At 47.5% G+C, this 16,608-nt stretch overlaps 1 protein-coding gene across 1 annotated transcript; it reads right to left on the bottom strand.

The window, feature by feature from the left end:
* Positions 1 to 43: 43 nt before the first annotated feature.
* AOC1 (amine oxidase copper containing 1) lies at positions 44 to 13,039 on the bottom strand. Its single transcript, XM_082398809.1, has 6 exons — positions 12,987 to 13,039; positions 5,626 to 5,671; positions 2,932 to 4,513; positions 1,799 to 2,084; positions 1,311 to 1,443; positions 44 to 1,090 (listed from the first exon to the last, which is right to left on the bottom strand). Exons 3-6 carry the CDS (start codon positions 4,508 to 4,510, stop codon positions 821 to 823), a joined length of 2,268 nt encoding a protein of 755 aa, XP_082254935.1. The 5' UTR covers positions 4,511 to 4,513; positions 5,626 to 5,671; positions 12,987 to 13,039; the 3' UTR covers positions 44 to 820.
* Between the last annotated feature and the right edge of the window lie 3,569 nt (positions 13,040 to 16,608).

The following is a 16,608-nucleotide window of genomic DNA, read 5'->3' as shown; positions in this document are numbered from 1 at the left end:
TGTTTTGTTACAGCAGCTTGAATGGACGAAGACAATAGGTAACCATTTATATTAGAATCATGTGTATTTTTCTAGGGTTTTTATGAATACATATATTCCTCTCTTACACGAAGATTAGCATGCTAGCTATATATTGTTCTATACCTGTTTTCTTACTTAGTATATCCTGAAGATCTTTCCCCATCAGTATAGAGCATGTCCCTGTTCATTGGTTTCCTTTCCAATCGCCTAAAATTGCGCTGTGTGGGCACTCCATGGCTTATTCAGATCTATAGCCTCTCTCGTGTAGAAGGACGTTTGGGTCGTTTCCAGACTTTGCCAGTACAAACAGTACTGCAGTGAATTACTGTGTACATCTACTTCTCCCGTGTTTGTAGGTAGATCTCCAGGATAACTCTGAGAAGTTGGATCAGTGTGTCAGAGGGCAAAGGTGTTTGCAGTTCCGCTCGATTTTGCCGTAGTGTCTTCCTGTGGTGGCACTACTTTGCATGTCCATCAGCCACCCAGAAGGGCCCCCCGCAGACCCCCGAGAGGGAGCCGTCAGCCTCACATTCTCTAAACTGATCTGATAGGTCAACCTAGTATTTCGGTGAGTGTCCTTGCCTGAGTGATGGAGGTCTTCTCTGGGGTGGAGGCCAAGGCCTTGTGTTTCTCATCTGTGTGTGTCCCACACGCCCGGCCTGGTGTATGGCCTCATCTGCTTTGCCTTCTGCAGGAAGCAGCATAGGAGCTGAGCCCTGAGGGGGTTTACTGTCTGTGCCTGGGGTGGGGGGGGGGGGCACTCGGGCTTCAGGTGGGAGTTAGTGGGGGGAGGGGGCCTTCACACAGGCCTGTAGGTTCCGTTGTAGCTGAAAGGGGGAGGCATCAAGCAGCCCCCCTCCTCCTCAGGGATCCAGTGCTGCACATAGGTGGAGCCATTTTCCAGAGGCCACACGACCACGAGGTCTCTGGACGCCAGGGACGGGTCCTCTGGGAAGAAGTTGAAGGGCCGGAGCAGGAAGCCCACGGAGTTCCCGGGCGTGGCCGTGTTGGGGATGTCCTCTGCGTGGGGGATGTGCAGGAAGCCCACTGTGACCCAGGCCACCAGGTCCTGCAGGAGAGCGGGGTGGGCGGTGCTGAGGCGGCTCAGAGGGGAAGGGGTGGGCGACCCCCCTAAGCCCCACGTTTAAGGGAGGGGCGAATCCAGCGACCACCGAGCTCGCTCTCCAAGCAGCAAGCCGGCCCTCCCCATCCTGGGACCGGGCACAGACCTTGGGACTGGGCGGGGATCTGGTCTCAGGGTGGGGCCGGGAGAGGGGCAGCGCTGGTACCTTGCCTTCAATGTTCTCGTTGTTGCGCAGAAACTCCTCAAAGACCACAGGTGGGTCCCAGGGGTCGTTCTGGTTGTAGATACTGCTGCTGCGTAGCTCAGACTCCCGGTATCTGGTCACTGCCAGGGGATACCTGTCCGGGCAGAGGAGAAGTTAGCCTCCAGCCCCTCCCAGGGAGCACCTTCAGGGTCAATGACGGGGGAAGGTTACTGCCTTCCCTCAGACGCGGGATCATGCCCTGGAAGTCAGCCACACGCACTGTCAACAGAGGCTCCAGGGCTCCGCAGGGGCTCTGTACTCCCCTCCCAAAACACACAGCCACGTGACCAAGAACGTACACATGTGCACACGCGCACACACACGCCCAGGTACACCACAGCCTAGACTCAGGATCTCTTGGACAGAAACACAGACACACGCGGACACAGGGAAACACAGGGACACCGAGAGGAGCCTCCAGGCCTCCCGGCCTCCCGGGCCTCCCTCACCTGGCCCAGGTGACAGCCCGCTCCTCCTGCCAGCCCGGGGGCAGCACTTGGTCAGCCATGGAGTGGATCTGCAGTCGGTAGCTGCGCTTGTGGCCCCAGGGGTTCTCCTGGGGGCTGGTAAACAGCAGGTACTTGGGCAGAGCCTGCCTGAAGCTGAAGGCCACCTGGCGCTCCCGGGAGTACCTCGTCTCCTGGAGAGCCGGCTGGACCAGGCGGTGTCTCGGGCTCCAGGGGTTGGTGGTGTTTTCCAGCTTCATCTGCAGGGTCTGGAAGCTATTCTTGGTGCCTGAGTGTGTGCAGGGAGGGAGGAGAATCGAGCTCCCTGCACTAAAGCCTCCGCATTCCGCCCTGGGCCCTCCTTCCCAACCACACCCAACAACAAGCCGTGGGGATGAAGAGGATGTCAGGGGCCTGCACTGAGCCAGACGGCGGTGGAGGGAAGGGACCGAGGGACTAGGAGGTGGAGGGAAGGGACCGAGGAACTAGGAGACGGCTCAGAGTTGGGCACGGCAGCTGCAGTGATTCCACTGTGACCCTGGACAGTTCCTCTCGAGAGCAGAGCTCTGTGTCTGTTTGCTGAGGCCTTGGCCCCAGCAAAGGGCAGCTGGCCTTTCCCCAGGGGAAGAGACTATGTCATTGCCCTCTGGGCCCAGGGGCGAAAGGGGCGGAGTGAGAAGAATCTGCCCACCTGGTCATGCGGGGCACTTCTAACATGTGATTTGATGTCAGGCCAAATCCTGTCGTTACGCCCATGTCATCTTTTAAGGTGACACCACTAACTCAAGAGACATAAGGAGTATTCCCGACGTCACCGCATCCACTCAAAGCACCGGGCAGCGACATTTCTCACACTCCTGGGCATTATCACCTCCCCCGCCCTGTGCACACCTTTCTATCCGGTCCGTCCCCCTAGGGGGTCAATGAAGCACCAGGGGAACAGCTGGCACTATTCACGGTCACCGTTTTGCAGGGCACACAGATTTCTAGCACTGCAGGGTCCACGCATGCAGGCTGGGGAAACTCTCCTGGTATGGCGCTTCCAGGGGAAGTCTAAGCACCATCTCCCATGAGTGTAAGTTATTGCTCGGATGCGGACGTTCGACCCGGAGGGTGGTTCCGAGCCTGAGTCCTACCTGCCACGTCCAGGTCAACGCGGTAATGCACTAGGTGGGTGTGCATGTTGCCGATCAGGTGTGTGTGCAGGCGGGTCCCATGGCGCAGCCCCTCGGGGGTGTAGAAGGTGGCGTGGACATAGCCGGTGGCGTGCATCTTGGCCTCCATCACCCCATTGGGGTAGAAGATGAAGTCCCAGATATAGTCATAATTGTAGACCGTCGAAGTGGTCCTCAGCACCAGCACCTGGCCCTTGAGGCCCGCATAGAAGTTGAAGCCGTCGCTGAAGTTGGAGTTAAAGTGCCGCCGGACGGGCACCCCCGTGGGCATCTCGAAGAGACAGAGGGCGCGGGGGTAGAGGACAGGACCGTCGGCGTCGTAGTAGTGGAGGGCATCCAGGAAGGTGGCCGTCTCCGGGCAGTCGACGCCAGGGGCCAGCTCATGAGTGACGCTGCCCAAGCCCCAGCCGACGTCCATGTACTTGGTCTGCATGCCTGCGGGTGTGTGTCCTCCGTACAGCGCCACGGCCTCCTGCACGCTCACCTCGTAGGCTATACGCTCACCTCCGAAGTGCACGTCCAGGACCTGCAGCCCCGAGGACGAGCGCAGCCGGAAGGTGAAGCTCCAGCCCCCGTAGAGCACGGTGTTGCCCTCCAGGCTGTAGCGGGGGCCCTCGGGCTGCACCAGGCGGGGGCCGTTCATGGTGATGGCGAAGTCCCCACGTGGCTGGTAGAAGGAGAAGAGGGCGGCCTCTGGTAGGCTCGCTCCATCCTTGTCCTTGGCCAGCGGGTCTTCCAGGACTACCGCATCCACCTCTCCGTCGTCATACTTCTGAGCCAGCTCGGCGGGGCTGCGGTAGAACTTCCCGTTGTACCAGACCTGCTCCACCGTCCAGTCTTGGGGGTTCGTGCTTGCATGATCCACCAGGAGCTCCAGCCCAGTGGGGTGCAAGAAGTAGCCTTTCATATGGCGCTGCAAGATGAACCAAGAGCGGCGCTGGCCGGAGGCCAAGCCACGGGGCGCCACGTCTGTGAACGTCAGGCACCGCTCGTGGCAGTGTCCGAACGTGGAGCCCGTGGTGCGACGGAAAAACTGCTGCAGGGGCTTGCTGGCCTCCTCCAGGGTGTGGCCCAGGAGGGTATACTCTGCCTTGGAGATGGGCCTGGAGGCCCAGGAGGCCTGGTGCCCGGGCTTGTGGGGCAGGTGTCGCATGTAATGGGGCCTGGGCAGTGGTCCCACAGCAAACTCGGTGATGTTGGGATGCTCCTGGGCTCCGAAGAAGATGACAGCACGTGCTTCCCGAACGGGAAGCTGGTGGCCTTTATGCAGAAATTTCAGCACGTGTTGCTTCTTGGGCAGCAACATCTCAATGAGGAACACGGAGTTCTTGGCCATGGTCAGTGTGCTGGATGGCTGCAGCCTCAGCTCCTTCTGGGACCAAAGGAAGCTGTGCACGGTCTTCAGCTCTTGGGCGCTCAGGTCCGCAAACACCCTGCCCTTGTTGCCGGGGGTCCGTGGCGAGCCCTCTGCCGCGGCCAACGTCTGTAGCACCAGGATGGCAGCACCCGCCCAGCCGAGGGCCAGGGTCTTCCGCCCCATGGTCTGGAATGCAGTGGGTAGATGAACTTAGTTTCATGGGAGGAAATGGGTTTCCACCAGGTCGGGTCTTGGACTACGATGTCCCTTGGCCTTGTGTTTTTCCCACAGACTCACTTCCTGGCTCGTCCCTGCCCAGCTCGAGGCAGCCCTCGGTGGCAGCAGGGGACCCACGCAGCTCCCAATGCTGCTCTGGTCTCTGCTGTCCATCGATTTTAATTCTGTGCCCTCCTCCCTGGTCCGTAAACCTCTTTTAGTCCCGTGGATTTTCTTACTCGTGCAAACTCCTTTTCCCCTTCTCTGTGCGTTACCTCTGCGGGGCAGCTCTTATCTCTCCAGCTTTAGGTCACTCGGAGATTCACAGTGCCCCCTCAAATGCCACAAAATGCTTATTGTGCCATGGGTACTGATGGCAAAACTGCATTTTTGATACAACACGATGTTTTTTATGTAGATAAAATCTGAAATTCAGTGTAGAAGTTCAAAGATTTGGCTCTGGAGCTAGGCTGCCAGATTTCGAGTGCTAGTACATCTCACCATTGGGAACAGCTGTGTGACCTTGGGCTCCTTGCTTAAACTCTCTGGGCCTCCATCCACCCAACGGTGAAATGGAAATAAACGGAAAAATCAGTTGGACCATAAGGACAAAGTGTTTAGAACAAAGCCTGCCTCCTGGGAAGCACTCAAGAAATGCGAGCTACTCTTCTTTTTAAAGTTAACCATGAGGATATACTCTCTGATGCCAGAATATTTAAACTTCCGAGCCGCGTAGAGAGATTTGACTGGTTAGGCTATAGACCTGCGCCTGCCCAGGTGATGTGGAGAACGGGCTGGCTGGCCGTGCCCAGGCTTCTTTAGCCCCTCCAGTGGGGCCCTCCGGTTGTGACCACTTGGCCATCCAAGGCCAAGGCCACGAGGAGGGCACCTCAGGGTGCCGTCATCCCAGGGGGCAATTCAGGGAGATGCTCTTTCCCCTTCCATTTCGAGGGGAGGCTGTGGTTAGGGTCTCATGGCCCATCCCCCAGAGCCGACAGTACAATCCCCTCCCCTCTGGTTCCTCATCTTGTTCCCTACCTGCCCCGCCCACCCCGCGCTGGTGGGAAGGACCAGGGACTCACGTGATCTTCTCTCCAGCCTGAAGGGGTGCGGGCACTGGAGGGGCTACTAGGTGAATCCAGAGCCAGCAGAAAGGTATGTGGTGAGCTCTTGTTCTACTATTAAATTTGGGTCGAGCCTCTTTTTTTTTTTTTTTTTTTAAACTAGACTTTACTTTGAGAGAAGTTCTAGGTTCACCGCAAAATTGAGAGAAATGTACAGAGATCCCATGTAGCTCCTCCCCGCCCCCCAGGTAGCTTTGCCACTATCAACTTCCCCCACCTGAGTGATACGTTTGTTACAGTGTACCACTGTGAACCTACAATGACACATCATTATCACCCAAAGTCCATAGCTTACATTAGGGTTCACTCTTGGTGTTGTACATTCTATGGGTTTTGACAAATGTGTAATGACAAGCATCCATCATTATAGTCCCATACAGAACAGTTTCACTGCCCTCAAAATCCTCTCTACTCCAACTATTCATCCTTCTCCTCCTCCTTCTCCTGCAAATCCTGGCAACCACTGATCTTTTCACTGTCTCCATAGTTTTGCCTTTTGCAGAACGTCATGCCGTCAGGATCATACAGGATGCAGTCTTTTCAGACTAGCCTCTTTGACTCAGTAATATGCATTTAAGTCCCTCCATGTCTTTTAGTGTCCAAGTCCGCCATTTTTTTATAATCTCTGATGAAATAAAATTTATATTTTAAGGCAGGACAAGAAAAAATTAAACATAAAATTCTCTCTCTGTGTTCATTTGGGCCTCCCTCCCTAATGTGCAATGTGCATCTGCATTACACATTAACCAGAGCCCCACAAAGATGGGAATGCCTGCAGGACCATAAAGAATAATTTTTTTTTCTCTCCTCTGATGCTAGCAATGTAACTTCTTAGAAGAATAGTGTTCTTTCCCAGCTCTGTAGGAGGTCGTGGTGATTTGCTTCCTGCTCTATATGTGCTTACCTGGACTATGCATCCTTGGTGAACTTTATATAAAATATCAGTATGTCATTTTGATGAAAGATCCTTTTGTCCTGAAAATGTATATGACATTGCCTTCAACTTCTAACAGGTGGAGCAGTTCTCAGAGCTTTTTGAGAATCTGCTTCCCAGGTTATAATCCTCAGTTTGGCTCAAATAAAATTCCCTTTTTTTCTTCTTAACTTGATAGTTAATTGAATTTTCTCGGTGTAGTTGGCAGGACATCAGAGACACCCACCAGAGGACAACTGGAGTCTACCCTGAACTGGAGCTTGGTACCAGCACAGGCGCTTTGAGCTCCACCCGCTTCTTGGTACTCTTCAGGTGCTTTGGTGAGTTCTCCCGATATCTGGACATCATTGCTTTAAATGACGTCTTGAACTTTACTGGAGCTGTTTTTCTTGGGACTTGGATCCTAAGGGAGTACCAGTACATTTGCTAGCCAGGGACCTAGGGGGAACTTTGGAGTGAACTGGTTGGCTGTCCTTTTTTAAAATTTGGCTTAAATTGGAAAGATTATGTACATATGGTCTGAACAAACTGTTTGCTAGTGAAATGAAGACTAAGCCCGCTCGGCTCCAAAGAAAAAGGAACACCTGCTCCTTCTGGCCACAAGGTGTTCTCAGGCCACTGAGAACCTAGAGGAAGTGTCTGGGGATCAATCCTCGTGACGTGTAGTGATCCCACAGAGGGTCCCACTACAGTCATTAAATAAATTCTGCTTGCCGGGGAGGCGTAACAAGGGCTAATCACCTAGTGCCCCAATCACCCACGGCAGGTTTAGACCGTCGGAGGGAGGAACCAAGACAACTAAGTCAAACTGACCCAGGGGTAACTCCTTGGGGAGCTGGACTCAGAAGCAGCACACATTCCGTCCATCACACTGCCCTCAGAAAGTTGTTCAGACCATATCTGAATTAGGCTACCAAATAACGAGAAACCGTGCCTCAAAGGCCAAACAGCTCCCAGACCGGCAGCCACTCACGGGAACTCTGGCTGGCTTTGTGTACAAATGGAACAAAGCCAATGTTTGCGAGCACTTATCTTAACTCTTAAATGGCCAGGATGGAGCTTTTTTGACATTCTAGAGAAAGCCACCTTGATAAAACACCTTTTCAAAATTCTGGCCCCGAGAGAATAAAAATATTCCTAGAAGAATGCTTGAAGTTATAACTCTTACTGTGTCCTTGAAATATAAACACAGCTCAGATCACTTGAGACTACAGCCTTAGCTCAATTAGTAGAACTTAAAACTGAAAGGAAGAAAAAAAAGGGAAAGATGTTTTTAAAGCAGGAAAATTATGATATCTCTGTCTGTGCCTGTCTGGATATATGTATGTCTGTATGTATGTTATAAATATGATATGGCCCTACCTCCAGAAGGTGTTATCAAAATTAATTTGTAAAAGAGCTCTATTTGACTCAAAAGTAAGTGCTTACAATTCAAATATTTCTCAATGTAACTTAAACTAGCCCAATTTTTTTTGAAGGATCACGTGATCTAGGATTAATTTTTAATGAGTAAAAACAAGTTTAAACTGATGGTTTAGTTAATACAGACGTGTCTTTAGAGTCATCAACATTAAGTATAATACTTTTATTGTACCTAGGTTTACTTGAAATCAGTAAGCTCATATTATCTATGTTACAAAATTTGTAGCGAGATAATTAATGGTATGATGATAATTTCATAAGTAAAAAAAGAGAGATGAATGGGATAAGAGCTTTTGGGTGAACTCTCTAAGAATAATATGTTTTATGGTGTGTCTACCTAAGAACAAATTCTCCAGATTTTTGGCAACCTGAAACTTCAAAGTTCTGCTAAATTAAATTAAATGATGGAAATTCATTGCATGTCTAGATCATTTTTAATAAGATAAATACTGAAACATTCATTGCTAAAGAAGTCTATGTTTACCTACTCTTGACCTCTTATTACAGAGAGACTAAATATGCTTGAAACTAATAATAAATATATTTTGTGCTTTATTGAAAGATTGTACTATGAAATGGCATTTATTTCTAGAAATTAATTTGAAAAAGGGAATCTTAAAAAGGGAATCTTGAGAAAAGAGTTTTATGCATGGTCAAGACTAAGATTAGATTTAATTTAATTTAATGAATTTTAATATTAAAGGTGAAATGATGTAAAACTAGAACTTGTTTTTTTCTCTGTTGTGAGGAAATAAGGTTTTTTTTTGGAAATATTGGTCCGCTTTTGTTAACAGACTGTAATGTTTCTTTACCAGTAACTTTCTGCCCTTGCCTTTGAAATCTTTTATTGTCATTCTGGTTATGTGAATAAGTATTGTTTCACAGTTACTTATGATCCTACTTGACCAAACACTTAAAACCTTTTGATATCTTTGACAAACTTTTCTCAAAGCAAATTCTAAATGAAGTTCTTTTGACGTCTAGCTAACTTCAGGATGCTTCAGAGGGCCCCTGAACATCTCAGAGAGATATATTAAAATAATTAGGCTTATATGGTGTATTAAATTAGATGGGAAACATTGTCAAATGAGTAATAATAAATCTTCTTATGCTATATTTTATAAGTAAATATTATTAATATAAAAGTTCTAGAAATTATATGAAGTTCCTAAAATTTGAAATGTCCTGGTATGTTATGTCATAATTCTAGTTATTATCCTAAAACGTTGTATGTCACAGAAATAGCCAAGTGTCCTTGACAACTGCATTGTAATCAGGTCTCTAACCATGCTTTTTAAGTCTTTTGTCATTTATAGACAGTTATTGTCTTAACCTGATGCTTTTACAAAAATGCCTGTAGATGACTTGCTTTATGCTCCAAAACTAAGTTAAACTCGGTAGCAAAAGGACTTCCACCTGGTATGAGGGTTATTTCGGAAACAGCTCTCTCGTAAGGCTACTGAAGAAATAGTAATAGGGGCTCCTTTAACTGTTTATGTCATACACTCAGCTGAGTCTCTTTTAAACTCTCACCACACTCAGCACAATTCTGTAAGCCAGCTAACTTCTTATGAAGTTGTTGCTTTCTGCTCCTAATACTACCTTGGTTTGATGTAATAGCATTAACCTTGCAACTTTGCTTCCAGAAGCACAGGAAGAAAACAACCATGACCGTATCTTGTTAACAGATTATCTTCTTGCTCCCAGGAATGACTTATAAGAAGCTGCTATTGATAAAGCTGACCTAATTTAATTTATAGATGGGTCCTACTTATGGGATGAACGGGACATTACCGAGCCAGGTATGCAATAACGTCCACAGTGGACATAATTGAAAACTTTTTTTTACCAGAAACAAAGTCAGCACAACAAGCCAAATTAATTGCCTTATCTCTAGCTTGTCAACTAGCTAAGCCCAGGTAACAAATATTTATACTGACAGTTGCTATTCTTTTGGAGTGGCATACAACTTTGGAATGCTATGAAAACAGTGTGAGGTTTTAAACCTCTTCAGGACAACTTATAAAAAAATAGAAAACAGGTTGAAGAGTTATTAATCATTATACAACTGCCCAAACAGTTAGCAATTATTAAAACAACACGGCATTCCAAATCTGACACAGCAGAAACTAAAGGAAATCAGCTTGCTGATGCTGCAGCCAAATGGACAGCTTTAAATATTCGTCCTGTCCAGCCTCCAGAATGTCCACTGCTGTCCATTAACCCTGCTAACTCAATAAAAGATTTCTTTCTACAGGCTCAAGAAATCACCACTAAAGGAGAGAAACAGATATGGCAACAAAAAGGGGGAATTTTGACCCCTCCACACAAATATGGTTTAGACCTGATAAAACAAAATGAAACTTACAGTGTCTATTGAAGCCCAATGGCTATTGCTCCAACATGTACATTCTTTAACCCGTTGGGCGTCTGAAAAAAGGTTTTTATGGGGAAAACAATATTTTGGAAAATTTCACCCATAGTGGTGCAGAGGAAATATATTATATCATTGACAGGGACTTATTTAGACAATTAAAAAAATTGGTAACTACTTTTACAGCAAGCTCCCAGGAGATGAAAAGGATCATGGATTACAACCTAGATATTTTATTTATTGGAAAGGACATCAGATAAAAGATTCTTTGCAGCCATAATGGAAAGAACCTTATCAAGTATCAATATTATTAACTAATCCATGCACAACCAAACCAAAGGACACTAATTCATGGAATCACACCTCCCATCTTAAAAAGACCCCTCCACTTGAATGGACTTTGATCCCTGTTTCTGGCACCTGGCTTCAACTAAGGCAAGCATCACCAAGCTAGGATGAGAAGAAGATGACAACAGTAGCAAACAACTGATCTGATAGTCGAAACCAGGCCTGTAAGACCCATCCCACCAGTTCAATTGTACTGTTTACCAAAAGTCTGTCTCTCTATCAAAATTAGAGTTATTGTTCTAATTCTAGCTACGTTTTTGCCCCAAAGTTTAGGATAGGAAGAAAACTCTTTAGTACCACTGTCACAAAATATAGTTACTAGGGGCAATTTAGCTGCTGTTGTATTTGTCATCCAATTCCTAAGTCAACACAAGGCCGAGATAACCCCACATAATTTTTGTCACTGACTTTTCAGATGTTTCTATAATCTACAAAAAGTCTCCCCATTGGCATATACCTCCATATTGGTTTACTACATTCAATTAGTTTACTCAGTTCTGAAGTTTCTATGATGAGAAAGTGATGCTGAAAAATCAAATGGCACTTGATTTTTAAAACTGCTTTGCAGGGGAAAACTTATGCTATAATCCAGACAATGTTGTGCTTTGATACCAGATGAGTCCTCTAATATAACCATCTAATGACTCACATAAGAAATCAGATTTCTGCACTGGGGAATTCCCTTTCTAGTCTAAATGAAATCTTGAATAAATGGTTCAATTCTGGGGATTCATAGCTTAAATCTCTGCTTCTGACTTTGTTATTGTTGTTTGCCATATTGATTGTGTTCTATATCATTTATAGAGTAATAATCTCTTGTGCCTCTCGATGTATATTCAAAACTCCACCTAGAATACTGATGTCTAAATGACTTGAAACTACTGATCATATCTACAGCTCTATATAAAATAGTGGGCATGCACAATTCACATACAGAGTAAAATTGGCATAAGTCTTATTGGACAACCTAGAGTTGACTATCAGTCCATGCCAAGCATTCTACTAGCCTAATCCCCTTAAAGGAAAGAAAGAACTGGGCTGTTAAGACAGGGCATTGGGGGACATGGTGGATCCAGAGCAGATAAGCAACCACCCTGGCATTGGGGGACCAAATATTTGATCACCTAATGCTTTCTATTGAAAGATTAATGATCAAAGGGGGGAAATAATGAAATAAAATTTACATTTTAAGGTAGGACAAGAAAAAATTAAACATAGAATTTTCTCTCTGTGTTTGTTTGGGCCTCCCTCCTTTCCTCCTTAATATGCAATGTGCATCTGCATTACACATTAACCAGAGCTCCTCAAAGATGGGAGTGCCTGCTGGACCGTAAAGATCAATGTTTTCCCTTTCTTCTGATGCTAGCAATGTAACCGCTGAAGAGAATAGTGTTCTTTCCCAGCTCTGCAGGGGGTCATAGTGACTTGCTGCCTGCTCTATATGTGCATACCTGGACTATGCATCCTTGGTGAACTTTATGTAAAATATCAATATGTCATTTTGATGTATGACCCTTTTGTCTTGAAAATGTATATGACTGTGCCTTCAACTTCTAACTGGCAGAACAGCTCTCAGAGCTTTCTGAGAATCTGCTCCCTGAGTTCTAATCCTCAGTTTGACTTGAATGAAATTCTCCTTTTTTCTTCTTAACTTGGTAGTTAACTGAATTTTCATCAACACTTCTTATCCCCAAATTGCTTTTTTTTCTTAACTTGGTAGTTAACTGAATTTTATTTTCTTAACTTGGTAGTTAACTGAATTTTCATCAGCACTTCTTATCCCCAAATTGCTTTCTGCTCTGCTAAGGAGGGAGATGAGGAAGAGACCTGCGGTCCTTTAACCCGAACTTGGCTATTCCTTTAACCTTTCCCTTTCCCAGTACCATCCTCTTGTCCAAAGTCCAAATGGGCAGTGGGTGAGGTGGACAATGGCAATGAAGCCACGGGAGAAGGGAGAACTTAGTGGCCGGTGAGACCTCCATGCTGGGAGATGTGAAACACACCCTCTCCTCCCTGCTGCTCATCTCCGGCACCCGAAGAACAGCGGCCACCTCCTCACTGCACATTTCCCATCTTGCCCCCGGGCAGCTTGTGCCCTGGAGTGACACCTTCTGGGCTGTTGCCCCTCCGTCTTGTGTCTTTGTTTCTCTTGACCCCTCACTCCATGTCCATCTTCCCTTGCTTCCCTCCTTCCCAGTCAACCCCTGCTTGACTCTCCCCAAATATCCCATCAGTACATACCTGTGTGCTCTGCTCTGGGCTCGCCTCTGCTGCCAGACTTTGTCTCTGACTCCTTGAGCTTTATGGCTCTATTGGTCCCGCCCTGGAGGGAGGGACAGTGTGAGGCATGTGCTGACCAAGGTTGTGACCACAGCTCAGGAGGCTCCACAATGGGCAAGGGGAGTGGCACAAGGAATTGTGTGGGGCTCTGGCTGCTGCAGCCCAAAAGGCACCTGTTACCCCAAGCACCCAAGCTGGGAAACTGCCCAGTCCTTCACCACTTTAGCAGCTGGGTTCACTTCTGTTTTCCCCAACAACACCTGTGCCCTAGATCTGCTTCCCTATCTTCCTCCTGCTGCAGGGACACCTTTCACAATAGTTGTCTGTGTTTTCTCTGTTATGATCTGTGCTGTGCCAAGGTCCGTTAAAGTAGGTGGTGAGTTTCAGAGGCCGGAGATAAGGACAAGGAGAAATTTACCAGCAAGTAGTCTCACCTGAAGCAGATATACGGACAAAGGCAGAAGCTGGTAGAGACTGACACCAAAACCAAAAACAGAGAATTTAACCCATGTGTAAATGGAGAATCAGAGACAGAATAGTTTGGGAGAGAGAAGCCACTGAGTTGAGACTCCAGAAGAAGTCATATTAGCCATCTCTGAGACCCTGGCAGGATTCAGGAAGGAGGGAGGAGTTGGCTGGGAAGAAAGTCTATCAGGATGGCTGAGGCTGCGGCCCAGAGAAGCGAAAAGGGAAAGGGAAGTGCGGGTGGGGTGGGGCAGGTACCTGTGCCAGGAGGGGAAATAGTACTAGAGTGGCTTGGTTAGATGGCGAGGGCAAAAACGGGCAGGGAGGATGCTCTTGGTCAAAGGGAAAGAATAGTCAGGAACACTGTGTGGCTTGGGAGGACCAAGAGGTCATTTTCCCCTTGCTCACCAATTCTTGATGGCTGATTCTTTTATCATTACATGCCTTTTGTCTTTCTCATCATTATCTTCCTGCTTCTTGCATTGCAAGTCATTTCAGTATTTACTGACAGCTAGATGAAGGAAGGAGAAAATGGTTAATCAACCTGATACTTGTTTGCAATTTCAGAAATCAGAAAGTCAGATAACAAGTGTTGGTGAGGATGTGGAGAAATCAGAACCCTATACAGAGTTCACGGGAATGTAAATGGTGCAGCCACTTTGGAAAACAGGCTGGCAGTTCCTCAAATGATTAAACATAGAGTTACCATATGTCCAGAAATTCCACTGCTAGGTGAATGAGAAATGAAAACATATGCCCACACAGAAACTTGTATATGGATGTCCATAGCAGCATTATTCATAATAGCCAAAAGGTGGAAACAGCCCAATGTCCATCAACTGATGAATGGATAAACAAAATGTGATATATCCACACAACGGAATGCTATTTGGCATTAAAAAGAAATGAAGTACTGATACATGCTACAGTATGAATGAATCTTAAAAACATGTGAAATGAAAGAAGCCAGTTAAGAAAGACCACCTATTATATTATTCCATTTAAATTAAGAATCCAGAATAGGCAAATCTGTAGAGACAGAAAGTAGATTAGTGGTTGCTTCAGGCTGAGGAGGGGAGGTTGTGTAGGTGCTGATACCAAATGGATGTGGGGTTTCTTTTTGAACTGATGAAAATGTTCTAAAATTGACTGTGGTGAGGGTTGTATATATCTGTGAGTATACTAAAATCCATCAAATTATTTACCTTATGGGTGAATTGTGTAGTAAGTGAATGATATCTCAAGAAAGCAGTTTTAAAAAAAATATCGAGAGGGACTAATATCTAGAAACACACACAAAACTCCTAAAAAATCAGCCAGAAAGAGGAAGTCATCCCAATGGAAACATGAGTGACGAATCTCAAGGTAACTTACAGAAGGGGAAACCTAAGGGGCTCAAGGGCACGTGAAAAGGTGCCCAAATGTAGTGGTTGTTAGAACGGTGCAAATCCTTCAACAATGAGATATAATTTTATACCCATTTCTGGCAGAAATGAGAAAGCTGGATGACGCCAAGTGTTGGCAGAGATGTAGGGAAATATGCTTGAGGGAGGGGATGCGATGATAGAGTCATTCTGGAGCGCCATCCCCAGGACGTGGGCACAGGGTAGTTGCATCGCAGGGTAGAAACAGCCTCAGGAGCAGGTACCACTGCAGGGCTCACTCCTGGAGGATGAAGGATGGTGAGGCCACCACTTACTTTTGTGCAGGCGGGGACGGAGGGCGTACAAGTGCACATTTCACTTTTTTATTTGAAGGAGTACAAAAACTGTTCACAGAAAGATAAAAATATTACAGGGTAGCACAGACTAAGTGCCGCAGGAGTTGTGCCCGACTGGGATTCCTGCAGGATTCAGAAGGAGATGGCCCTCAGGACTGCCAACTTCTCAAGGCCTGGGGCTCTGTTTAGATTCCCCTGTGTTAGACACCCAGGGCTGCTGTAACAAAGTGCCACACACTGTGAGGTTTAAAGCAACAGAAGTTTATTCTTTCACAGTTCTGGAGGCTGGAAGGCTGAAATCAAGGTGCTGGCAGGGCCACTCTCCCTCTGAAACCTCTAGGGGAGGGCCCTTGCTTGCCTCTTCCAGCTTCAGGTGTTGCCCGCAATCCTTGGTGTCCCTGGGTTCCTTGGCTTGTAGACGCATCTCTCCAGTCCCTGCCCCCGTGGACATTCTCCCCTCCCCCCCCCCATGTGTGTGTCTCTCCTCTTCTTACAGGGATACTTAGTCATTGGATTAAGGGCCCACCCTACTCCAGTGTAATTTCATTTTATCTAATTAAATCTGCAATGACCTTATTTCTAAATAAGGGCGCATTCTGAGGTTCCAGGAAGGACAAGAATTTGGGGGGACACTATCCAACCCAGCACACCCTCTTCACATCCCCCCCTACCCCCTGCCCTAGCAGATGTATGGCTCAGGGCAGGTGAGCACTCCGGGCTGCTCCACCCTGAGGGCTCCACAAAGCCGAGGCGAGTGTTGTCTTGGGATGTGCGAGGGACCGAGGAGGAGGGGCAGGTAGGAGCAGAGCTGCAGAGATGAGATGGGTGGTGTATTCCTGGGACCCCGGCTGGGGTGTGAGTCCTGGGCAGAATCTGCTACTGTGCCGAGGAAGGCGGAGGTGGGGTGTCTGGGAGGAGGTGGTTAGAGCCATGAGCCCCTTGTGCCCGTCTGTGGAAAAGTGGGACGAAGAGGGGGACTTGAGGGAATGCCATGGAGACCGTGGAGAAAAACGTCTTTAAGAACCACCCCCAAGGAAAGAGAAAAGAATGGACCCAGCAGAAATGCCCGGTGAAGCTATGGTTGTTCACGTAGGTCGAGGGCAGTGAGGTTTGGAATTTTGGAATTTTGGAATTTGGGCTCTGCTGCCTTGCTTCCTGCTCTGTTTTCCCAGCTCACCGCAGTCTCTGTCTGGCTGCTGGTCCCGCCTGTACATGACCTTGATTTCTCTGGTGTGGTTCCTCCCCTCTTGGTGTTAATGATTGGTGAGAGTTACAGATAACACTTGGGCAAAGATTGTGTCCTTGAAGTTCTGGGCTGCCTGCCTCCCTTAAAGGGGCAGAAATGATGGCCTTGGGGATGACCATGTTGTAGGGGACAGATTATCCAGTCTTGGGGAG

The sequence above is a fragment of the Balaenoptera borealis genome (assembly GCF_965194805.1).
Source record: "Balaenoptera borealis genome assembly, chromosome: 7".
Classification (NCBI taxonomy): Eukaryota; Metazoa; Chordata; class Mammalia; order Artiodactyla; family Balaenopteridae; genus Balaenoptera; species Balaenoptera borealis.
This window is presented reverse-complemented; position numbering and strand designations above follow the sequence as displayed.

Bases quoted from the DNA above. Each gene is read 5' to 3' on its own strand.
- AOC1 (XM_082398809.1), bottom strand. From the start codon at position 4,510: ATGGGGCGGAAGACCCTGGCCCTCGGCTGGGCGGGTGCTGCCATCCTG. The intron at 2,085-2,931 runs GTAGGACTCAGG...GCACACACTCAG, and splicing joins CGTTGACCTGGACGTGGCAG to GCACCAAGAATAGCTTCCAG. The intron at 1,091-1,310 runs GTACCAGCGCTG...GCTCTCCTGCAG, and splicing joins ACGAGAACATTGAAGGCAAG to GACCTGGTGGCCTGGGTCAC.